Here is a 26,453-nt window from a genome sequence, read left to right as displayed (position 1 = left end):
CATTTTAAATAGTCAATTCAAATTTAGTTTGAAGAAACAACAGATAAATACCCTCTGTCATGATTTGCGTAGGCACATACAATACAGAGACATTGTAATCCTCATAAAATGTAGATTATTCTAGTCTTTCATTCACTTAATCAAGGTTGCCATTCACTCTAGATTACAAACATTTATGCTATGTGCGGCACTTGGGTGATAAACATCTAGAGGATCATAATGAAGTAGTGGATACCACTGGACAGTATTTAAATCTATATGTAGGCTAGTGTGTGTGTCCAGATAATTTGACCCTGGGTGGGACTGAGGTGATCTGCAGCACAGTGTAAGTATTTAGTGATGGAAAAGATCCAGGAGATGATGCACACACTAGCCTACATATAGTTTTAAAATGCAATACATCATTTTGTTGACTATGAAATAGGCTGTGCAATAGAGATTAGACTATACTACAACTATATTATTATATTGCAGTATGTACAATCACAAAGCGAATTGAGCAACTGCAGGCAATTTCATGACAATTTTTTAAAAGAATGGCTCAGCAGCCCAATTATTAGCTATGCCTTTGCTGGGCAGTATTCATAAACCTATATGATCTCTTGCAATTATATAATTGCCACCAAAGCCCAGTCTGGCTAATAATACTGTCAGTGCTGGTTGAGGATGAACAGTCTGGGGTTTGGACCAGGGACACTGTGTTGAGTGAGTTCGTGGGGTGAGTGCAATACCGCATGGGCAATAAAATAAATCATTTCTTAGCAGATGCAGCACAAAAATATGGGGAGGCTAAACCCACTTATTAACAGAGTTGAGATTCTAGAAAACCAAATAATTGCAATAATAAAGTTGGCCGGAGCGGTGACGCTTCAAATAGTCGATAGAGGGCATTGTAGGAAAAATGTAACGTCGAATTTGACCTATAACACGGACGGAAGCGGAAGTAATGACTCTTGTTGTTACATCGTGTTTTCCGGGACGTATGGCCAACGCTTTTATTTACAAAAAGTACATCACGTATCGCTAAGTGTAAATATAGGTATATCTAAAGATACAGAGGATTTCTGCTTATCTGTATTTATTGATCTAAAGCACACCAATATTGGCTGTGGAGCTAGCCAACCTTAGCGGGCTGCTCCGCAATCTAGCCATCGTTTTTCCAGTGTTGAACAACAAAAGTGCGATTACGTTCATTCAACAATGGCAGATGTTACTGCGCGTAGCTTGCAGTATGAATACAAAGCGGTGAGTATGAAATTGAACTAAGTTAGCTAACGTTAACTACTTGGAAATTTGTTCACTCGGGCTATTGTTTTGTTGCGCCTTTGTAGCTAGTTCGCAGTATATAACGTTAGTTAGCGTAGCTGGATACAAGCTTTTAACTTTAACAACCAAAACTGACTAAAGTTACGGGTTACTAACCAGCCGCGCTTGTACGACCAGTTGCCAGCTAGCTAGCGAGACAAGTTAGTCTGCTAACTAGACAGTTGATTGTCCAATGTTGGGAAACACGAATTCCTCAAAATAAGTTGTCTTTGTGCCTCAGTAACTGTATAACCAGCCAACATAATAATAACTTGGTGTAGGGAAGTTTACATTGCATTACAGTTCCTCCTTTTATATTTTGTCTCTTGTCCAATAATAGAACTCTAACTTGGTCTTACAAGCGGACCGTTCGCTCATTGACCGCACAAGGCGCGATGAGCCCACGGGAGAGGTGCTGTCCCTGGTGGGAAAGTTGGTGGGAACCAAGATGGGTGACAAGTCCCAGAGGACCAAACCTTCAATGCAAGGAGAGAAACGGGCAAAGTAACTACAAGTGCCTCTTCATGTCTATTTCCTGGTGCATGTCTGAATCACTTCTTGACTAACTAACCCACATATGACTCTTCCTTCCACCTTTGTCTTTTAAACTGTGCAGGAGGAGGAAGAGAGATGAGGACGGGCACGACATGAATAAGATGAAGGGCTTCACCCTCCTGTCAGAAGGCATTGATGAGATGGTGGGCATTGTGTACAAGCCTAAGACCAAGGAGACTAGGGAGACCTACGAGGTCCTTCTCAGCTTCATCCAAGCTGCCCTGGGAGATCAGGTCAGAGAAACAAACAATAAGGCACTTGTGCAATTATGTCTGTCTCAAGAGTCACTGATTTGAAAAGATTGAAGAACACTATGCAGACAATATATACGGGTGGAATTAACCTCTCTAGGGGGTGTGGGACAATATCGTCCCACCTGGCCAACATCCGCTGAATTTGCAGAGTGCCAAATTCAAAAACAGAAATACTCATAATGAAAATTCATAAAACATACGACTGTTATACATCGGCTTAAAGATTAACTTCTTGTTAATCCAACCGCAGTGTCAGATTTCAAAAAGGCTTTATGGCGAAAGCATACCATGCGATTATCTGAGGACAGCGCCCAGCTCACAAAACATTACATACAGTTACCAGCCAAGTAGATTAGTCACAAATGTCAGAAATAGCAATAAAATGAATATCTTACCGTTGATGATCTTTGTATGGTTGCACTCACAAGACTCCCAGTTACACAATAAATGTTTGTTTTGTTCGATAAAGTCCCTCTTTATATCCAAAAACCTCTGTTTTGTTGGCGCCTTTTGTTCAGTAATCAAATGGCTCAAAGGCAGTCACAACAGGCAGACGAAAAATCCAAATACTATCAGTAAAGTTCGTAGAAACATGTCAAACGATGTTTATAATCAATCCTCAGGTTGTTTTTATTCATAATAATCAATAATATTTCAACCGGACAATAGCTTCGTCAATATAAAAGAAAAACAAGAAAGGCGCGCTCTCGGTCGTGCGCAGCAAACAGCTCTGGGGACTTCTCACTATCCACTGACTCAAAGTGGTCTTACTCCCTCATTTTTCAGAATTACAAGCCTGAAACAATTTCAAAAGACTAGGTCCTAACCATTGACATACTGTATAGGCAGGCAAGAGAAAAGCACCCACATCAAAAATATCCCACTTCCTGGATGGATTTTACTCAGGTTTTCGCCTGCCATATCAGTTCTGTTATACTCACAGACATTATTTGAACAGTTTTGGAAACTTTAGAGTGTGTTCTATCCAAATCTACTATTATATGCATATCCTAGCTTCTGGGTCTGAGTAACAGGCAGTTTACCTTGGGCACGCTTTTCATCCAGAGGTGAAAATAGTGCCCCCTACCCTAGTGAGGTTAACAACATTCTATTCAAATCAATGATGACTTAAATATGCCTGTGATGTGTGTCTGTGTCTCCACAGCCAAGAGACATCCTGTGTGGAGCAGCTGACGAGGTGCTGGCTGTGCTGAAGAATGACAAGATGAGGGACAAGGAGAGACGGCGTGAAGTGGAGCAGCTACTAGGGCCTGCAGATGACACACGCTACCACGTGTTGGTCAACCTGGGCAAGAAGATCAGTGACTACGGGGGTGACAAGGAGCTCCAGAACATGGGTAAGGAAATGAACACAATGATGAAGGAATGTTTACATTATGTTCACTCAACTGGAACATGCCTTTATTTTAGGCTAGTATTATGCACTCAAATTAATCAATGTTTCAACACACAGATGACAACATTGACGAAACATACGGGGTGAACGTCCAGTTTGAATCTGATGAGGAGGAGGGTGATGAGGACCAGTTTGGGGAGGTGCGAGATGATGGCTCAGATGAAGAGAGTGAAGGAGAGGAAGCAGACTTGGGCTGCACCCTGACGGCCAACGTAAGAACCCTCGTTTACATGACAGCACACACATCTGTGTTCATACTAAACCACAATGTCTTTTTTAACCATTGCACTAATGAAACATGCATCTCCATGTTCCTCTGTAGCTTGGTGTGACAGGTGATGTGATGACAGCCAAGAAGAAGGAGCTGCACCCTCGTGACATTGATGCCTTCTGGCTCCAGCGTCAGCTCAGTCGTTTCTATGACGATGCCATAATCTCTCAGAAGAAAGCAGATGAGGTTCTGGAGATCCTCAAGGTGTGTGTTTTATTTGTTTCAGTGTGTCTGTGGTTGCCTTGGTCTCTGACTGACTCCCTGTCTCTGTATTCCACAGACGGCCAGTGATGACAGAGAATGTGAGAACCAGCTGGTCTTACTGTTGGGATTCAACACTTTCGACTTCATCAAAATCCTTCGGCAGCATCGGAGGATGAGTGAGTACCTGTCATTTCCACAATGGAAAACATCACAGCCTGCATTGCCAAATTTGAAAGGTCACTCATAATCAATTTACCTTCACAGTCCAGTACTGTACCATGTTGGCAAGTGCTCAGAGTGAAGCAGAGAAGGAGAAGATTATTGTAAAGATGGAGGCAGATCCAGACTTGTCCAAAGTTCTTTACCAGCTGCAGGAGACTGAGAAGGAGGATATTATTAGGGTAAGATGCGATCTTCATTGTTGCATTAATCACTGGATAAATCATTGTTTCTATACTGTGTAATATAAACATATCGGAACAGACTGAAATAAATAAACAAATGATCACCTTAACATTTCATGTTAGTTCCCTTGGTCTTAAACAATGGCTGGTGTTCCATGTCTTTAGGAGGAGCGATCTCGCAGGGAGAGAGTGAGGAAGTCTCGCGTGGACAATGACTTGGAGTCTATGGACATCGACCACGGAGAGGTGAGGAGGAGAACCATGAATAATGCACACACTAATATAGCCCGTCTACCCACTGTGTAGCACACAGACGATTTGCACATACATTGCAAACATGACACACATGTTGCAATTCCACACGTATTTAATAGGAATACATTGATGCTAAATACTAACTTGAATCATTTACCCCCCTCTCAGTCCATGGCCCCTAAACAACTGCTGGACCTGGAGGACCTGGCCTTCACCCAGGGAAGCCACTTCATGGCCAACAAGAGGTGCCAGCTACCAGACGGCTCCTTCCGCAAGCAGCGCAAAGGCTACGAGGAGGTGCACGTTCCTGCCCTCAAGCCCAAGCCCTTCGCTGACGATGAGGTTTGTGTGCACCTGTGCATGTTTTATTTTTTGCTGTAGTCAGTACTGAGGCTTCTAGCAAGTGAATGGTCTTGTTAATTAATTTATTATCTGTGTTATTAGGTGCTGGTGGCCATTGAAAAGCTTCCCAAGTATGCCCAGGCAGGTTTCGAAGGATTCAAAACACTGAACCGCATCCAAAGCAAGCTGTTCAAGACTGCTATGGAGACCGATGAGAACCTGCTTGTGTGCGCTCCTACGGTTAGTAAATAAACCACGGTCAATTATAATACTTCTCCCCACAATACACTGCTCAGCACGCTGTCATGTTGCGTATGTTTCGAAAGTGCCACTGTCGAACTCTGTTATGTTTTCTAACTTATCACTATGTATGGTTTCCCCCTGTCTTTTCCCCTGGGTGCCTCCAGGGGGCAGGAAAGACCAACGTGGCCCTGATGGCAATGCTGAGGGAGATCGGCAAGCACATCAACCTGGACGGAACCATCAACTTGGACGACTTCAAGATCATCTACGTTGCTCCTATGCGCTCGCTCGTACAGGAGATGGTGGGAAACTTTAGTAAGGTGAGACTTGTTGTCCTTTCTATGGGGTCAGAACTCAGTGTTCAATGCTGTCAAGGGCTTGAATTGCCAAGGAAGCTGTGTTTGTATAATTAATCATAAGGCATAATGTCCTGTTTGATCAGTTTTGCTTGTCTCCCTCCATCCCAGCGTCTGGCCAGTTACGGCATCACAGTGTCTGAGCTGACTGGAGACCACCAGCTGTGTAAAGAGGAGATCAATGCCACCCAGGTCATCGTCTGCACCCCAGAGAAATGGGACATCATCACGCGCAAAGGAGGCGAGCGCACCTATACCCAGCTAGTGCGCCTCATCATCATTGTAAGTACAGACACTCAAACGGTCCTCTTGTGGACCTCATGCATGATCCTTCGGTGTAAGTACTGTATATAACGGAGTGTGTCTTATGGTCAGGATGAGATCCATCTGCTGCATGACGACCGCGGGCCAGTCCTAGAGTCTCTGGTGGCCAGGACCATCCGCAACGTGGAGCTGACCCAGGAGGATGTGCGTCTGCTGGGTCTCAGTGCCACCCTGCCAAACTACGAGGACGTGGCCACCTGCCTGCGTGTGGACCCCGCTAAGGGACTCTTCTACTTCGACAACAGGTCAGCCAGGGCTCAGGAAGGAGGGACAATCTCTTCTACACTCATAATCCCACTTCAGTTTAATAGGTTTTATCGTGTGAGTGGTTGCATTGTCAGCATAAGACTAACAGTCTTTTCTGTCCGGTAGTTTCCGCCCAGTGCCTCTGGAGCAGACGTATGTGGGCATCACTGAGAAGAAGGCCATCAAGCGCTTCCAGATCATGAATGAGATCGTCTATGAGAAGATCATGGAGCATGCTGGGAAGAACCAGGTGAGGCCAGCTCAGTCTAGTGTTCTTCTATTTTATTACATTTAAAAAATAAATGTTTTACCCCCTTTTCTCCCCAATTTCTATCTTGTCTTATTGCTGCAACTCTCCAACGCGCTCGGGAGGCAAAGGTCGAGTCATGTGTCCTCCAAAACAACATGACCCGCCAAACCACACTTCTTACAGGGATACAAACTAGTCACCTTTCTGCAAAATTTGCCGTTTTGAATCCAAAATAGGTGACCTATGTGATTCGTGTAGATCCGATGAGACATGTTTGGGGGGGGCTTTGGATGACCACTGGCTGCATGTGAACTAGTGATGTGTGTTTGGAGCAATACTGGCTGTATCCAAGGCTCAGCCACTCGTTCACATAACAGAATGCAGCACGCGACTGAAGAGATTGGCTAGTTACAACATCAGCGCACGTTCTGGAAAGACAGCAGGAGAGTTGAAAGGCAGTTTACCAGTTAACTTACAGCAGCGCGTCCCCTGAACGATAACTAAGGTAGGTGAGAAGCCTGACCACGGAGACGAGGGTGAGAAGGGGATGAAGCGTACTTCATGAGCTGTAACCGAAAAACAACTGGCATTTGGAACTTTTGAGGTGAGGGAGAAAGTGTGGTAGAACAAGTATTGTGAGCATTGTTAAGTATTTTGCTAGCTGGATCAAATTATCCGTTTGCTAGCCAGAGAAATGTTGAGCAACATTAGCCAACTTTACTAATCAAATAATTGAGTTCATGGTGTGAAAATTAGCAGACTAATAAAGTTAGACAGCTAACGTTAGCTAACTAACATTACATCAGATGAGCTAACGTAAGTAACCTAACCAATTCGCTATAATATTAACTGGTAACGTTATACGACTCCTTGCCGTTCCTCAAGTTATAATGTGTTAGTTGCTTACTGGACCCTGGCAATCTGTGTGACATGTTGACTAGCTAATGAACTAACTACAATCTGTGAACTAATGTTTTCCCTTTACAGTATGTGGTTAATTTTCAGAATGAGAGAATTAGATAAAAATGAGATGTTGCTTGTTAAACAAGTATAGCTGGGCCTGGCTTAAACTGGATGCCACTAGGTGAAAGGAACACCACACACTTTCTCACTTTCTCAATAGTGGATACAAAGGGTTATGCCAGGTGTACTCTGCCTGAAAGAGACCCTTTGTTGGCATAATTGATATCATGCTGTGCTGGCACATTGTAGAACAGATGTCCACAGGCAAAGTGTAAAGTGCAGTGTAGGCCAAAGATATTGACTTTGTTGTGTTGAACTTGACTAACACGTGTGTGAGTGAGGGGGGGATTATAACATTTTTTTACTCAGTGAACTTTATCTTTGCACACATGTAGCCTTAGAGCAAAAATAGAATACCTGTTTGTTTCATTCTATTTCTACTTAAGATGTTTTTTTCCCCAAGTATAATATTTAGAAGTGTGTGTGGTCACAAGCGTTCTATTATAAAGGTTGTCATGGCTAACTGCAATATTAATGTATTGTTTTTTCTCGCGGCTGGAGTGTCATTTGCAGTGAAGTCTAGGCAACAAATAACATTGGATTGCTTTCTTTACATTTGTTTAGCTGTGAGTTAGTTTCACATCAACTACTTTTTATTTTACACACAGAGACTGATGATTTAGATCATATTCTTTGTTTAATTCGTTAACCTGCATTTCCCCAGGAGGGATTTTTTTTTACATGTTTCAGTGCAAAAAAAGTGTCACCTTTTTGGGCCCTCATCAGTTTGCATCCCTGTTCTTAACACCCGCCTGCTTAACACAGAAGCCAGCCGTGTTGGAGGAAACATTGTTCAACTGACAACCAGGGTCAGCCTGCAGGCGCACGGCCCACCACAAGGAGTCACTCGAGCGTGATGAGCCAAGTAAAACCCCCTTCGGCCAAACCCTCCCCTAACCCGGACAACGCTGGGCCAATTGAGTCGTGTTCTGTAATCATCATCTGACTCCACATTGCTCTAGAAAATCCCAATGTCTGTTTATCAGAGGAAGAGCAACAGAGAGTTCCACAATCTAGTATCCCTGTGCTAACTTGTGTTTGTTAGGTGCTGGTGTTTGTCCACTCCAGGAAGGAGACTGGGAAGACGGCCCGGGCCATCAGGGACATGTGTCTGGAGAAGGACACTCTGGGGCTGTTCCTGAGGGAGGGCTCAGCCTCCACCGAGGTCCTCAGGACTGAGGCAGAGCAGTGTAAGGTGAGCTCATCTGACCTGGAGACTGATTTTAGCTGTCAATCTATGCACTTCATTGAACACCAAATCTTACAATCTGATTATAAAATAACAATTCTCTAAACAGTACATACATTTTTTCATCCACCAGAACCTTGAGCTTAAGGACTTGCTGCCATACGGTTTTGCCATCCATCATGCTGGTATGACCAGAGTGGACCGTACCTTGGTAGAAGATCTCTTTGCTGATCGCCACATCCAGGTTAGTCTCTTCTAAATCTCTACTAACCTCTTTCCCGTGCTCCTATACAGTCAGAGTTATTGTTACAATGTCACTAGACCTGTCCCACTGAAAAGGCTTTGTCCGTCTGTTTCAGGTGCTGGTGTCCACAGCCACATTGGCCTGGGGTGTGAATCTGCCTGCTCATACTGTCATCATCAAAGGCACCCAGGTGTACAGCCCAGAGAAAGGCCGATGGACAGAGCTGGGAGCCCTGGACATTCTACAGGTTTGTCTGCATTGGCTGGATTAGATGACTGAGATACCCACACAGGGCTAGACTTCATTGTAGCACAGTGCAATTTGTTAGCTAAATAATCCTCAAACTCTGGCCGTGTTTGTGAGTTTGAATGACACCTCTCTGTGTTCTGTGTTCAGATGCTTGGTCGAGCTGGGCGTCCTCAGTACGACACCAAGGGAGAGGGCATCCTGATCACATCCCACGGAGAGCTGCAGTACTACCTGTCTCTGCTCAACCAGCAGCTGCCCATCGAGAGCCAGATGGTGTCCAAGCTGCCTGATATGCTCAACGCTGAGATAGTACTGGGCAATGTGCAGAATGCTAAGGTGAGCGTATAACTGGGGTTCACCCCCCCCACAACCAGGGCTGTGTCGGTCACGAAGTTTCGTCAGCCGGTAATTGTCAAGCAAATAACTGTCGGTCTCATGGTAATTGGCCGCAAATTAACAAACACATTTAGCATCTCCTGGCCTCCACACAAGGTCTACAAACCACTGATGAATCCATGTAATATAGCCTACACCTTCACAATAAATCAATGATTTATTTTAGACAAGCCTAAAGAAGCATGATATGAAGAAAAGGTCATCCATTTCAGAAGAACAGAATAGCATAGAGTTGTCCTTTATGTTAGGTCCTGATCATGCTCTGCCAAATGGATGTGGGCTACACTAGTTAATTTAGCAGACAAGATTTGCTTAATTCCGTGGCATTATTTTATATTATGAAGAATACAATTGAACAAAACTGAATAAAATAAAAAATGATATTTTGAGGGAGTGCACACATGCGGTTATTCTGTGTCGAGCGGTTAATAACAAAGAAATAGGTACTCCTATATGCTTAGTTATTCATGTAACTTTAGTTGTTCTAGAAACGTTGGGCTGTATGTTTTGATTTTTAATACATTGCAAGGCTGCATGATGCGACTCTAAATGATGATTTGAAAAAAGTTGCTTGAAAGGCATGAGCTCTGCTTGTTTTTTTTGGCGCAGACTGTACACACTCCAATAGTCTCTCATTCACAATTTGACAAGCACTTGATAATGCCTATAATTTCACAGCGGCATCCCATTTGTGTGGCCGTAATGCTCCCTAAAAATAATCTGTGCCTTTTGCGGCCAGTGACCGTTGTGCCCTTCTCCCTGAGTGCTGTGTTGTGCCCTTCTCCCTGAGTGCTGTGTTGTGCCCTTCTCCCTGAGTGCTGTGTTGTGCCCTTCTCCCTGAGTGCTGTGTTGTGCCCTTCTTCCTGAGTGCTGTGTTGTGCCCTTCTCCCTGAGTGCTGTGTTGTGCCCTTCTCCCTGAGTGCTGTGTTGTGCCCTTCTCCCTGAGTGCTGTGTTGTGCCCTTCTCCCTGAGTGCTGTGTTGTGCCCTTCTCCCTGAGTGCTGTGTTGTGCCCTTCTCCCTGAGTGCTGTGTTGTGCCCTTCTCCCTGAGTGCTGTGTTGTGCCCTTCTCCCTGAGTGCTGTGTTGTGCCCTTCTCCCTGAGTGCTGTGTTGTGCCCTTCTCCCTGAGTGCTGTGTTGTGCCCTTCTCCCTGAGTGCTGTGTTGTGCCCTTCTCCCTGAGTGCTGTGTTGTGCCCTTCTCCCTGAGTGCTGTGTTGTGCCCTTCTCCCTGAGTGCTGTGTTGTGCCCTTCTCCCTGAGTGCTGTGTTGTGCCCTTCTCCCTGAGTGCTGTGTTGTGCCCTTCTCCCTGAGTGCTGTGCGCTCCATCACGTGATTGGGTCTTTCTCACAGGCTACAAATGAAGACTGACACAACGGGGACGCATCTGTCGCGTCCTTAACCAATTCCGTCCGAGGTGCATATTGAAGATATTGGAAGAACTGTCCACATTCACTTTTCTATGCCAACAAGAGGTCTAACGAACAGCAAAAGCACCAACCTTATGTCAATCTACTATCCTCCATAGTACAACAGTCAACCTATTCTGTGCGAGAAATAAATATTCCAAACAGTCTGGGACAGTTGTGGGATGCGATAGATCCCAAATGAATACAACCACTAGCATTAAAACAACTTGTTTTACTTAATGTGGCTGTTGCAACAGATCAGAACATTTAGCTTAAAATGTTGATAAATTATTAGTCTTTTTCACATTATAAGCGCAGCAATGCACACATGGCAGTAGGCTATAAGCGCAGATATTCTATTAGCGGAAAATAGCATTTATCAAAAGTGACCGCCAATGCAATTATGCATGTACTGCTTTTATTATAAAGATGCATTTTTATTGTGAAAATGATCTTCCCAAAACTTGAAACTCACCTGCTTCTAAGTATGCCAGTTAGGCTCTACACCACTTGTAAAGCAGATTAATGTCCTTCATTTGAAAAGTTATTTGGCCACTTTAGTTGTGATACTAACCTTATTAAAACATATAGGCCTATGGGCTAGGCTACATGAGGTGTGCAACTATAATTTGAAAAAATTGCCAGAAAAAAGGCATTGTTTCTTATGCAGGGCATCATTCACAAGTGGAAAATATATGTTTCACATGATATTGTCACCCATCAGACTATTCTTGATTTAATCTTGTATTTACATATACTAAATAATATATGTGTGAAATTTGTTTTGATTTAGAATGGACAATTATCATGCACCTGTATCAAAACAGGGGCAGCGGGAAAAAATGCACGTCATCTCTGCATTTATGTAGCGAATGGAAGATGCTTTTCCTATTGTTTATTTTCATGCCAGCCAGGTAGGCTATACTCTTGTTGTAAAGATAAACAATGTGCTTAATATTTGGGAAGTTGAGAAATAAATATAGTAGGCCTAGCCTATAGAAAGCTGATGGGATCCTCCTCTTTTTAATAGAGGCCGTCACTCTGTTAACTCGCGCAATTTCATAGCCTATAGAAATGTTGAGCTACATGAGCTCATGGGCTCTCATGAAGTGTTTGATTAGATTTTCAAATACATTTTCATTGATGTTAGAGGGACAATAGAGTGCTGAGTACCAGGCAGTTAGCAAGTTTGGTAGGCTACTAATGACCAACAGCAGCATCAGAGCTTGGAGAAGCCTAATTACCATGACTGAATTTGACTGCCTTCGTGACTCGTGACCGCCGGTGTGGCGGTAACAACTCACCACAAATAACCATACAGACATGCTGTGGTGTGCTCTTGAGACTGCACTTTACCTGTACAGAAACTGGTCGGCTAGAATCATTAGTGCTCACTCCTCTCTCGTTGTCTCCTCATCAGGATGCAGTGAACTGGCTGGGCTACACCTATCTGTACGTGCGTATGCTCCGTAACCCCACCCTGTACGGGGTCTCTCATGACGACCGCAGCTCTGACCCCTTGCTAGAGCGCCGCAGGATGGACCTGATCCACACTGCAGCCAACGTGCTGGACAAGAACAGCCTGGTTAAGTACGACAAGAGGACCGGCGCCTTCCAGGTACACACATGTTATTACACATGTTATTTTTGTTCAGGCGGATCAATGACCAATTGCGAACTCTCTTCAAGATTTTAAGATGGTGAAAGCAAGGATTATGCTATTGATATGAATGAGACAAATTGATGTGCATAATAGATTATATTTTGGCCATCTTTTTTGCATCCCTCCCTGAAGGTTACTGACCTGGGTCGCATCGCCAGTCACTTCTACATAACCCACAACTCCATCCAGACCTACAACCAGCTGCTGAAGCCCACCCTTAGTGAGATCGAGCTGTTCCGCGTGTTCTCTCTCTCCTCAGAGTTCAGGAACATCACTGTCAGAGAGGTATGCACCACTCTGGGATACTATATCAATTACTAAAGCCTACACATTTGTTTTGGGGGGGGGCTTTTGGTTGGATCTACACAAAACTAGTTACTAGTTAAATGCTACAGATACATAAATAAATAAAGATTTATTTCAGGAAGAGAAGCTGGAGCTGCAGAAGCTTCTGGAGAGAGTTCCCATTCCAGTGAAGGAGAGCATTGAGGAACCCAGTGCTAAGGTATACTACATGTGTCAATGTTGTCACTGATCAGACTTGGGTTGAAATACTATTTAAGGTATTTCAATTACTTTCAAAGACATTACATTTTTTTGTTGTTGAAAAGACAAGCACTTGAATATTGGAATGTATTTGGAAATACTCAAATACACTCCTGTGCATTTAACCCAGGTATTTGAAATAAGTATTTTAAGATCATTTCAAATAGTAGGCTATTTATAGGAAATCCAATGGAAGTAGTTGATTCGGGCCACATTATTTGAAAATAGTAAAATACACAGAAAATAAGTATTTAATTAACAAATTCACATATATTTGAGCCCAGGTCTTACACTGATCAATGATATGGTACACCACTGCAGTATGTATTACTAGAGCCCTGTTGATATGAACCAGTTCTGAGGTGTGTGTTCTTATTACAGATCAACGTGCTGCTCCAGGCTTACATCTCTCAGCTCAAACTGGAGGGCTTTGCTCTGATGGCTGACATGGTCTATGTGACACAGGTAAGCCCATGTCTGTTTGCTTGATTTGAGAGTTGTTTTAAGTATGTTACCAGTCTCTGACTGTTAAAGCTGGATTCCTTAGTTGCTACATCCATTTTTTGTATAATTATTTTACAGTTGAAGTTGGAAGTTTACATACACCTTAGCCAAATACATTCAAACTTTGTTTTTCACAATTCATGACATATAATCCTAGTAAAAATCCCGTGTTTTAGGTCAGTTAGGATCACCACTTTATTCTAAGAATGTGAAATGTCAGAATAATAGAAGAGAGAATGATTTATTTAAGCTTTTATTTCTTTCATCACATTCTCAGTGGGTCAGAAGTTTACCTACACTCAATTAGTATTTGGTAGCATTGCCTTTAAATTGTTTAACCTGGGTCAAACGTTTCGGGAAGCCTTCCACAAGCTTCCCACAATAAGTTTGGTGAATTTTGGCCCATTCCTCCTGACAGAGCTGGTGTAACTGAGTCAGGTTTGTAGGATCCTTGCTCGCACACGCTTTTTCAGTTCTGCCCACAAATGTTCAATGGTATTGAGGTCAGGGCTTTGTGATGGCCTCTCCAATACCTTGACTTTGTTGTCCTTAAGCCATTTTGCCACAACTTTGGAAGTATGCTTGGGGTCATTGTCCATTTGGAAGACCCATTTGCTACCAAGCTTTAATGTCTTGAGATGTTGCTTCAATATATCCACATAATTTTCCTCCCTCATGATGCCATTTATTTTGTGAAGTGCACCAGTCCCTCCTGCAGCAAAGCACCCCCACAACATGATGCTGCCACCCCCGTGCTTCACTGTTGAGATGGTATTCTTTGGCTTGCAAGCCTCCCCTTTTCCTCCAAACATAACGATGGTCATTATGGCTAAACAGTTCAATTTTTGTTTCATCAGACCAGACGACATTTCTCCAAAAAAGTATGATCTTTGTCCCCATGTGCAGTTGCAAACCGTAGTCTGGCTTTCTTATGGCGGTTTTGGAGTAGTGGCTCCTTCCTTGCTGAGCGGCCTTTCAGGTTATGTCGATATAGGACTCATTTTACTGTGGATATAGATACTTTTGTACCCGTTTCCTCCAGCATCTTCACAGGGTCCTTTGCTGCTGTTCTGGGATTGATTTGCACTTTTCGCACCAAAGTACGTTCATCTCAAGGAGACAGAATGCGTCTCCTTCCTGAGCAGTATGACGGCTGCGTGGTCCCATGGTGTCTATACTTGCGTACTATTGTTTGTACAGATGGACGTGGTACCTTCAGGCATTTGGAAATTGCTCCCAAGGATGAACCAGACTTATGGAGGTCTACAATTTATTTTCTGAGGTCTTGTTAATTTTGATTGTCTCATGATGTCAAGCAAAGAGGCACTGAGCTTGAAGGTAGGCCTTGAAATGCATCTACAGGTACACCTCCAATTGACTCAAATGATGTCAATTAGACTATCAGAATCTTCTAAAGCCATGACATCATATTCTGCAATTTTCCAAGCTGTCTTAAGGCACAGTCAACTTAGTGTATGTAAACTTCTGACCCACTGGAATTGTGATACAGTGAATTATAAGTGAAATAATCTGTCTGTAAACAATTGTTGGAAAAATTACTTGTCGTGCATAAAGTAGATGTCCTAACCGACTTGCCAAAACTATAGTTTAACAAGAAATTTGTGGAGTGGTTGAAAAATGAATTTTAATGATTCCAACCTAAGTGTATGTAAACTTCTGACTTCACCTGTATATACCCATTAATTCTCGAAGAATTTAACTTAGAAATGCCTCATGGGCTTAGTTCAACTGTTGTACCCCATCAGTACACACAATATAAGCATGTTTTACTCCAATGATTGTAAACAAACACTGTATATCCTCAACATGGTTAACTATGATTTTGAAATCCTGGATGGTCAGTCCTTGCATCCATAGCTCTGTCTATGAATTTGAGAAAGGTGGCATTTCTCAAGGCGGTTGGGTGAACGCTTTGTCTCACCTTCTGATTCTAGCTTTAACTGTGTTCTTCCTCAGAGTGCTGGAAGACTGATGCGAGCAATCTTTGAGATCGTCCTGAGCAGGGGATGGGCCCAGCTCACAGACAAGACCATGAACCTCTGCAAGATGATTGACAAGAGGATGTAAGTTAACCATTGCTGTTTATTCCTATTTTTCACTGATTTAAGACCTTAAACTACAGTCCTAGTGAATTACATGATGAGGCTAGAATGAAATGTGACGTTCTTCCCTGTGTGGATGTGTCCCTCCTACACAGGTGGCAGTCCATGTCTCCTCTGCGTCAGTTCAGGAAGCTCCCAGAGGAAGTCATCAAGAAGATTGAGAAGAAGAACTTCCCCTTCGAGCGCCTCTATGACCTCAACCACAATGAGATTGGTGAGTCTGCTCTGCAGTCTGCTCCAAATGCCCCACCTCAGACCTGCACAAAGTAACACTACATTCTCATTGATTCATCCCCGGTTGATAAAGTCCTTCTGTCCCTCAGGTGAGTTGATCCGCATGCCCAAGATGGGGAAGACCATCCACAAGTACGTGCACCAGTTCCCCAAACTGGACCTGGCTGTCCACCTGCAGCCCATCACCCGTTCCACACTGAAGGTGGAACTCACCATCACACCAGACTTCCAGTGGGATGACAAGGTCAGTGGTTTCTAAACGTGGATCTGTTTTAGTACCGTCAAGCTATAGTAGTTTAACAGGATTCACTTACTGTAACACACACACAAACCGTTAACACTGCTCTCTGTGGCCCATACAGGTGCATGGCTCATCGGAGGCCTTCTGGATACTGGTGGAGGATGTGGACAGTGAGGTCATCCTACACCACGAGTACTTCCTGCTCAAGGCCAAGTACGCCCAGGACGAGCACCTGGTCACCTTCTTTGTGCCCGTGTTTGAGCCCCTGCCCCCGCAGTACTTCATCCGTGTGTCCTCGGACCGTTGGCTATGTGAGTGACATTCCTCTGGCTAGATATTATATATATATATATGTTTTTTTTTGTGGTTAAGAGCATTGGGCCAGTAACCAAAAGGTCGCTGGTTCAAATCCCCAAGCTGACTAGGTAAAAAAAAAAATGTCTGTGTGCCCTTGAGCAAGGCACTTAAACCTAATTGCTCCTATAAGCTGCTCTGGATAAGGTCTTATGCTAAATATGTCAAATGTAGTTAATTAAACTGTATGAGAAAATATAGACTTTAGAGGATGTCCATTGAAAATGTATCTCTCTCTCTCCTTCTCTCAGCCTGTGAGACGCAGCTGCCGGTGTCTTTCCGACACCTGATCCTGCCAGAGAAGTACCCCCCTCCCACTGAGCTGCTGGACCTGCAGCCCCTGCCTGTGACAGCTCTGCGTAATGCCGCCTTCGAGACCCTCTACCAGAACAAGTTCCCCTTCTTCAACCCCATCCAGACACAGGGTAAGATGGCACCATGTTGGCTAACAGTTTTTCACTGCACCCATCTGACCTCTTAAGACCAATTTGGCCCATTCAATGACTTCGATCAAGCACATGCCCCTATACCTTTTGGTGCTTACACTGGGAGTAAGCTGTGTGGTATTGTCCGTCTTCCTCCAGTGTTCAACGCTGTGTACAACAGTGACGACAACGTGTTTGTGGGAGCCCCGACCGGCAGTGGGAAGACCATCTGTGCTGAGTTTGCCATCCTGAGGATGCTGCTGCACAACGCAGAGGGCCGCTGTGTCTACATCACACCCATGGAGGCCCTGGCTGAACAGGTACAGTTATCAATACGGACTGTTTTTACATTTACATTGTTTACCAACGTTGGATTAAAGCAAGTTTATATTTTGGGTTCTGATGGGGCAGGACAGTAAAACTACATTCGTGAGGCATTTAGAAATGATATTCCTCAAGAATCAATGGGTACATATCATTCATTTAGATGTAGGAACTGCACATTGCCCCCCTTTTTAACATAATGTTGTTTTCATCTGACTTCTACACCTCCGTTTAATATCTTCCTGTGTGTGTCCAGGTGTTTGTTGACTGGCACCAGAAGTTCCAGGATGCTCTGAATAAGAAGGTGGTGTTGCTGACGGGAGAGACCAGCACTGACCTGAAGCTGCTGGGAAAGGGTGATATCATCGTCAGTACCCCGGACAAATGGGACATCCTGTCGCGCCGCTGGAAGCAGAGGAAGAACGTCCAGAACGTCAGCCTCTTCATCGTGGATGAGACTCACCTCATTGGAGGAGAGAATGGAGTAAGTCCATGAATCCTAACTGATAAAACCTATATATCCACCTGCCTAGTGCTTTGATTAGATATAAACTATACAATACTTGTTTGGCATGTGAAGTAAAATACATTGATATTCACACTCATTGTCTTGCTTGTAGCCTGTGTTGGAGGTGATCTGCTCCAGGATGAGGTACATCTCGTCTCAGATTGAGCGTCCCATCCGCATCGTGGCCCTCAGCTCCTCCCTGTCCAACGCCAAAGACGTGGCCCACTGGCTGGGCTGCAGTACCACCGCAACCTTTAACTTCCACCCCAACGTCAGGCCTGTCCCTCTGGAGCTGCACATCCAGGTCTGGACCATGACTGTAATGTCTTAACATGTTGTCATCATCAACCTGCCACCAATAAGGATTTGGCCATAAAATGTGTTATCGTTTGGCTGGGTAATATCATCTGCTCAATTGAACCTCATTGTAATGCCTGTCTCTCCTCAGGGCTTCAATGTGAGTCACACCCAGACTCGCCTGCTGTCCATGGCCAAGCCAGTATACCACGCCATCATGAAGCACTCCCCCTCCAAACCGGCCGTGGTGTTCGTCCCATCCCGCCGACAGACCCGCCTCACCGCCATTGACATCCTCACCTTCTGTGCTGCTGACGTGGTCCCTCAGAGGTCAGACCCATAACCTCACCCTTTAATCTCTGAGGGGTGCAAGGGGTTAAAACTTTGAGTAGGTATCCATTAATGATAGGTGTAACCTGAGGTCTCAGAGCAGTAACATGTGTCCCTGTCTCCCTGTAGGTTCCTGCACTGCACTGAGAAGGACCTGGCTCCCTTCCTGGAGAAGGTGACAGACGGCACCCTGAAGGAGACGTTGGCCAATGGGGTGGGCTACCTGCACGAGGGCCTGTCCACCACAGAGCGCAGGATCGTGGAGCAGCTCTTCAACTCAGGTACAACTGGCCATTCCATTAGACCTGCTGATGCCTAGTTAGAGGAATTATGGGCCATGGTTGTTAAATGACATGCTGTGTCTGGTCCTCGGTCTGCAGGTGCAGTCCAGGTTGTGGTGGCTTCACGCTCCCTCTGCTGGGGCACCAACATCTCTGCTCACTTGGTTGTTATCATGGACACCCAGTATTACAACGGCAAAATCCATGCGTAAGTAGCTACGACACTGGTTTTGGTGATGACTACATTTCCTAATCTATACCCGTCAGAACCTCCTCCTGCCTCAGGTTGAGTGTGTGTTAGTGACCATGTCCTCTCTGTCCCCAGCTACGTGGACTACCCTATTTACGATGTGCTCCAGATGGTGGGCAAGGCCAACCGGCCCCTGCAGGACGATGAGGGACGCTGTGTCATCATGTGTCAGGGTTCCAAAAAGGTACGTTGGCAATATCCTTATTTACTCGCCCTCTCCATTTTCACTCAGTCCCTCTCCATCTCTCGTACTCCATCATTCTGTCGTTTATAACCTACTCTTTTTCTCAAATGTAGGATTTCTTCAAGAAGTTCCTGTATGAGCCCCTGCCGGTGGAATCTCACCTGGACCACTGTATGCACGACCACTTCAACGCTGAGATCGTCACCAAGACGGTGGAGAACAAACAGGACGCAGTGGACTACCTGACCTGGACCTTCCTGTACCGCCGCATGACCCAGAACCCCAACTACTACAACCTGCAGGGTGAGACAGACACTCACAGCACTGCGACTGCTCTCTACTGTTAACATTCTTACAGATGGGCGATACAGGTTTTTGGACTGTATGCCTTTTAGTTGAAGTTGATTTATTTTCCAGACATACAGGTAACTGCCAAAATAAAAGAAACGCCTAAATAAAGTGTCTTAATAGGGTGTTGGGTCACCACAAGCCGGAGCAGCTTCAATGCACCGTGACATAGATTCTACAAGTGTCTGAAACTATTGAAGGGATGCAACGCCATTCTTCAATGAGAAATTCCATAATTTGGTGTTTTGTTGATGGTGGTGATAAAAGCTGTCTCATGCGTCGCTCCAAAATCTCCCATAAGTGTTCAGTTGGGTTGAGATCTGGTGACTGAAACGGCCATTTAGTTTACAGTCGTGGCCAAAAGTTTTGAGAATGACACACATATTAATTTTCACAAAGTCTGCTGCCTCAGTTTGTATGATGGAAATTTGCATATACTCCAGAATGTTATGAAGAGTGATCAGATGAATTGCAATTAATTGCAAAGTCCCGCTTTGCCATGCAAATGAACTGAATCACCCAAAAACATTTCCACTGCATTTCAGCACTTGCTACAAAAGGACCAGCTGACATCATGTCAGTGATTCTCTCGTTAACACAGGTGTGAGTGTTGATGAGGACAAGGCTGGAGATCACTCTGTCGTGCTGATTGAGTTCGATTAACAGACTGGAAGCTTCAAAAGGAGGGTGGTGCTTGGAATCATTGTTCTTCCTCTGTCAACCATGGTTACACGTGCTGTCATCATTGCTTTGCACAAAAAGGGCTTCACAGGCAAGGATATTGCTGCCAGTAAGATTGCACCTAAATCAACTATTTATCGGATCATCAAGAACTTCAAGGAGAGCTGTTCAATTGTTGTGAAGAAGGCTTCAGGGCGCCCAAGAAGGTCCAGCAAGCGCCAGGACCGTCTCCTAAAGTTGATTCAGCTGGGGGATCGGGGCACCACCAGTACAGAGCTTGCTCAGGAATGGCAGCAGGCAGGTGTGAGTGCATCTGCACGCACAGTGATGCAAAGACTTTTGGAGGATGGCCTGGTGTCAAGAAGGGCAGCATAGAAGCCACATCTCTCCAGGAAAAACATCAGGGACAGACTAATATTCTGCAAAAGGTACAGGGATTGGACTGCTGAGGACTGGGGTAAAGTCATTTTCTTTGAAGAATCCCTTTTCCGATTTTTTTGGGGCCTTCAGGAAAAAAGATTGTCAAAAGACAAAAAGATTGTCCGGAGAAGACAAGGTGAGCGTCCTGTGTCAGGCCAACAGTAAAGCATCCTGAGACCATTCATGTGTGGGGTTGCTTCTCAGCCAAGGGAGTGGGCCCACTCACAATTTTGCCTAAGAACACAGCCATGAATAAAGAATGGTACCAACACATCCCCCGAGAGCATCCAACCAGGAATAGCTTGGTGATGAACAATGCCTTTTCCAGCATGATGGAGCACCTTGCTATAAGGCAAAAGTGATAACTAAGTGGCTCGGGGAACAAAACATTGATATTTGGGGTCCATGGCAAACTTCAAGCATTGATTATGCAAGAATTGGCTGCTATCAGTCAGGATGTGGCCCAGAAGTTAATTGACAGCATGCCAGAGCGGATTGCAGAGGTCTTGAAAAAGAAGGGTAAACACTGCAAATATTGACTCTTTGCATCAACTTCATGTAATTGTCAATAAAAGCCTTTGACACTTATGAAATGCTTGTAATTATACTTCAGTATTCCATAGTAACATCTGACAAAAATATCTAAAGACACTGAAGCAGAAAACTTTAGAAATTATATTTGTGTCATTCTCAAAAATGTTGGCCACGACTGTACATCGTTTTCATGCGCATCAAACCATTTTGACCACTTGTGCCCTGTGGATCAGGGCATTGTCATCCTGCCCAGCATTTGTACACAAGCATGATGAGATGTTAATGGCTTAATTAACTCAGGAACCACCTGCATTCACGATACTTTGTATCCCTCATTTACACAAGTGTTTGTTTTATTTTTGGAAGTTACCAGTATATGTGTAGTCTTCTGTTAAACTGCTGCTCTCCATCTCCCCTGCAGGCATGTCTCACCGTCACCTGTCAGACCACCTGTCAGAGCTGGTGGAGAACACCCTGCATGATCTAGAGCAGTCCAAGTGCATCAGCATCGAGGATGAGATGGACGTGGCACCTCTTAACTTGGGCATGATCGCTGCCTACTACTATATCAACTACACCACCATTGGTGAGAACTACCACAACCAACAACCCACTCATGAAATATGGCTGTATCAGTCACATCACCTATACTGTGAACCATCGCAAAGACTAAACAACTGTTGAAATAGAATACATCCATCATTGAGTATATAATGTGTTGCTATGTACAACAGTTCTGGAGTTACTGACATATTTTATTTGTGTTTGTATCAGAGTTGTTCAGTATGTCCCTGAACGCCAAGACCAAGATTCGTGGATTGATTGAGATCATCTCCAATGCTGCGGAGTACAAGAACATTCCCATCAGACACCATGAGGACAACCTGCTCAGACAGGTAAACATACTAATGCACATCAATAATCATAATATGCATTTTGAGCAGACTCATAACCCACTCAAATACCCATGTAGAAGTGGAAAGAATGGAAATCACTCACGAATACTAATCTGGAAACACTTGTCATTAATCAAATTGTATATGTGGTGTTTTCAGCTGGCCCAGAAGGTGCCACACAAACTGAACAACCCCAAGTTCAACGACCCACACGTGAAGACCAATCTGCTGCTGCAGGCTCACTTGTCCAGGATGCAGTTGAGCGCTGAGCTGCAGTCAGACACAGAGGAGATCCTCAGCAAGGTGAGGACGAATGGCTGAGACATTGATAGGTACTTTGGTGGAATCTTAGCTGTGGTAAATGGACTCTGTAGAGCAGTAAAGGCATCCACATATATTATGATGACATTTTGAGACGTTTTGGACATGGGCAAGGGTTTTTCCGGCTGTTCGGGCCCAACTTTTTTTCTAGAGGCAAGCCGAAGTAGGAAGCCGAGGACTACGCCCCCTCGTTCGTCGATTTGGTCAACAGTAGGGATTCTTCAATTTGTCATTTCTCTCAAGACGACTCATCCTCATGCACATTTTTTCGAAATACTGCACCAAACCTCCTAGTCAGAAGCAAAATTGTGTGACTAAGATCTTGCCTGCAAAAATGTGTAAATTAATTACAGATTTCTTGAGTTCTTTGACCTTTGAGGAAGTGTATTTTGGCTATGGCAGTGATCATCAACTAGATTCAGCCACTTGCCAATTTTTTTTCTTGAGCAGATGGTTGGGGGCCAGAACTTAATCACAAATCATTTGTAAACTGCAAGTTGACTGCAAGAAGCTCAAACATACAGTACCAATCATAGGTTTGGAACACCTACTCATTCAAGGGTTTTTCTTTTTTAAACTTTTTTCTACATTGTGAAATAATAGTGAAGACATCAACTATGAAATAACACATGGAATCATGTAGTAACCAAAAAAGTGTTAAACAAATCAAAATATATTTGAGATACTTCAAAGTAGCCACCCTTTGCCTTGATGACAGCTTTGCACCCTCTTAGCATTCGCTCAACCAAAATCACCTGGAATGTTTTTCCAACAGTCTTGAAGGAGTTCCCACATGCTGAGCACTTGTTGGCTGCTTTTCCTTCTCTGCGGTCCAACTCATCCCAAACCATCTCAATTGGGTTGAGGTCGGGTGATTATGGAGGCCAGGTCATATGATTCAGCACTCCATCACTCTCCTTCTTGGTGAAATAGCCCTTACACAGCCTGGAGGTGTGTTGGGTCATTGTCCTGTTGAAAAACAAATGATAGTCCCACTAAGCGCAAACCAGATGGGATAGCGTATTGCTGCAGAATGCTGTGGTACAGTAGCCATGCTGGTTAATTGTGCCTTGAAGTCTAAATAAATTACTGACAGTGTCACCAGCAAAGCACCCTCACACCACCTTCATGCTTCACGGTGGGATCCACACTTGCGGAGATCATCTGTTCACCTACTCTGCATCTCACAAAGACATGGTGGTTGGAACCAAAAATCTCAAATTTGGACTCATCAGACCAAAGAACAGATTTCCACCGGTCTAATGGCCTAAGCAAGTTTCTTATTATTGGTGTCCTTTAGTAGTGTTTTCTTTGCAGCAATGTGACCATGAAGGCCTGATTCACACAGTCTCCTCTGAACAGTTGATATTGAGATGCCTGTTACTTGAACTTTGAAGCGTTTATTTGGGCTGCAATTTCTGAGGCTGGTAACTCTAATGAACTTATCCTCTGCAGCAGAGGTAACTCTGGGTCTTCCTTTCCTGTGGGAGCAGATTTCCCAAATGTAAAATCATTTGAAGCTGATTTCCTGATGTTTTTACAGTTTTTATACATATGTCTCAAAAATATATATTATTTGTATAAACATTTTTCAAAACTTGGGGGGCCAAATAGGCCACCAGTTGGGTAACCCTGGGCTACGAGATCTCAAAATGGACAAACGGTACTATTGCTGCTTTTTTTTCTCGTTTTTCAATCAAAGGTCTTTTAAGGGAGTACGCAAGCAAACTCGTTCAATTCGGCTAGCTCGGCTAGGAGCCAGCCAAACCTGACGCATGCTTACACCTTAAGACTGTGGTATGACCTAGTGTAATCTGTATATGGTTCTGTCTTGTCCAGGCTGTGCGTCTGATCCAGGCCTGTGTAGATGTGCTGTCCAGTAACGGCTGGCTGAGCCCTGCACTGGCTGCTATGGAGCTGGCCCAGATGGTCACCCAGGCCATGTGGTCCAAGGACTCCTACCTCAAACAGCTGCCTTACTTCACCTTGGAGCACATCAAACGCTGCACAGACAAGGTAACACATCCACTACTGCCTGTTACTCTATCCATTTGTAACACTTCCATTTGTAACACTTTAATTTACCAGACAAGCAATGAACATCTTGCACGGGTGTGGATCTTGAAGCTGATCTCTCAATATATTTCTCAGGGTGTGGAGAGTATCTTTGACATCATGGAGATGGAGGATGAGGATCGTAGTGGGCTGCTGCAGCTCTCAGACACACAGATAGCTGACGTGGCTCGCTTCTGTAACCGCTACCCCAACATTGAACTGTCCTACGAGGTGGCAGAGAAGGAGAATATCAAGAGGTGATTTAAATGGGGGCTGTTAGCGGTGTAGGGGAATCTTTGTGGGGAAATAGCTTGACCGAATATAAAGAGATTTGGTACCACAGGAAACTGTCAATTTGCTTAGGAGTTTGATAATGTTTTTACTAGTTACTACTACTGCCCAGTGAATCTATAGAACATTGTGAATGAGAGAGAAACTGAGTAGGTGTCTGATCATATCTTTGTGTTCAGTGGAGGTCCAGTTTTGGTTCTGGTCCAGTTGGAGAGAGAAGAGGAGGTGACTGGGCCTGTTATTGCTCCACTCTTCCCCCAGGTACCTATCATCACCACCAGCTTGTCGGAACTTCCATACTGATTCGTTCAAAAAGCACAAACTCAACAATGGCCATTTTTAACATTTGATTGTTATTGTTCCAGAAACGTGAGGAGGGCTGGTGGGTGGTAATTGGAGACCCCAAATCCAACAGCCTGATCTCCATCAAGAGGCTGACACTGCAGCAGAAGGCCAAGGTCAGTTAAATACCACACACACATCAATCTGATCTTGTGGAGCTAATGAATACCTGCAGGCAACTGCATATGTTTGACAAAATTGTTGCATATGGCTTGTGGGTGTAAAAACAAAGTAGACAAATAATCTTAAAGGTGAATGCCCTCTGTCAGCAGTGCTTGGCCTCACTCTGTGCCCGTTCCTCCCACTGCAGGTGAAGCTGGACTTTGTTGCACCAGTGCTGGGCATTCACAACTACACACTGTACTTCATGAGTGATGCCTACATGGGCTGTGATCAGGAGTATAAGTTCAGTGTGGACGTGAAGGAGGCAGAAAGCGATGGAGACAGTGACTCAGACTAATCGGGGATCTATAGATGGTGAGGAGCCTCCCCAGACTGGGATCAGATGGGATTGTTGGTTTTGTTTTAGGTGAGGCATACACGGGTTAGCTGAGAACGTCACGAAAACGATGCGCACGCTTCAATGGGGCAGAAGTCGGCGTTGTGATTCTGGATAGCTAGCAACAATGACAAGTAGCTGCCATATGGGGAATTGTAGGTGGCTCGTTTCATCTTGTTCTTGATACCATGTCTTGTTTTGAGGTGTTATGGCTATAATTCGCTAGCTAGCTAACCAACAACTAACAAGTGCTCATAGATTACATGTCAACAATCTTAGCCAACCCGGTCTTTTTTGCCCCAAAGTTGAGCGTGCGTCAGTTTTGTTGCTAAACCGTCTAGTTGTTTTTTCCCCTTGAATCTATTTTTGGACTTCTCATTATATGTTCTTGAGGTAATGTTAAACTTTTTCTGTCTACAGTAGTTTTTGAATTTGGATCAGGCGAATGTATATAGTACCTAATTAGAGATGTCAACCACAAGGTTTGAATTGTACATGAAAAAAAGCATACTTACTATTTTAGTGAACAGTCATTGAATATTAAAGATTTGTCTACTATAACTGTTTCAACAACGTGATTAATATTGACCTGTTTTTTTTGTAAAATGCTTGTGCAGTTTTTTTTTACAATAAATAATTCTAATTGACCTGACTGCTTTGACTGTCAATTTTAAAGGTAGACTAAGTGTAATGACATTGCGATGAATGAGGTGCATGGGTTCGCTTCATGCGCTTACGTGGTAGCCAAAGGACCAAAATTGACCCACTATGCATTTTACATATAGCAGAGTCTACCACTCAACTTTGATTAAATAGCTATAACAATGTTATTTTATTGATATTACAAAATGCCTTTGGAATATGTGTAAA

General features: G+C 44.1%; 1 protein-coding gene across 1 annotated transcript; it reads left to right on the top strand.

Moving 5' to 3' along the window:
* Positions 1-944: 944 nt before the first annotated feature.
* On the top strand, positions 945-26,235 carry LOC109894897 (U5 small nuclear ribonucleoprotein 200 kDa helicase). Its single transcript, XM_031830146.1, has 44 exons — positions 945-1,245; positions 1,646-1,809; positions 1,922-2,093; positions 3,280-3,472; positions 3,589-3,743; positions 3,854-4,006; positions 4,083-4,182; positions 4,271-4,407; positions 4,576-4,656; positions 4,834-5,007; positions 5,110-5,247; positions 5,415-5,570; positions 5,718-5,888; positions 5,982-6,175; positions 6,303-6,426; positions 8,495-8,644; positions 8,772-8,882; positions 8,998-9,129; positions 9,279-9,467; positions 12,353-12,550; positions 12,728-12,880; positions 13,020-13,100; positions 13,523-13,606; positions 15,623-15,729; positions 15,864-15,982; positions 16,092-16,246; positions 16,365-16,554; positions 16,849-17,022; positions 17,182-17,342; positions 17,603-17,830; positions 17,967-18,158; positions 18,303-18,481; positions 18,611-18,762; positions 18,862-18,970; positions 19,088-19,196; positions 19,310-19,499; positions 21,601-21,765; positions 21,954-22,075; positions 22,235-22,378; positions 24,236-24,412; positions 24,548-24,708; positions 24,922-25,003; positions 25,108-25,200; positions 25,395-26,235. The coding sequence occupies exons 1-44, from the start codon at positions 1,201-1,203 to the stop codon at positions 25,542-25,544; spliced, it is 6,414 nt and encodes a 2,137-aa protein (XP_031686006.1). The 5' UTR covers positions 945-1,200; the 3' UTR covers positions 25,545-26,235.
* The last annotated feature ends 218 nt before the right edge of the window (positions 26,236-26,453 follow it).

The sequence above is a fragment of the Oncorhynchus kisutch genome, linkage group LG8, assembly GCF_002021735.2.
Source record: "Oncorhynchus kisutch isolate 150728-3 linkage group LG8, Okis_V2, whole genome shotgun sequence".
Classification (NCBI taxonomy): Eukaryota; Metazoa; Chordata; class Actinopteri; order Salmoniformes; family Salmonidae; genus Oncorhynchus; species Oncorhynchus kisutch.
This window is presented reverse-complemented; position numbering and strand designations above follow the sequence as displayed.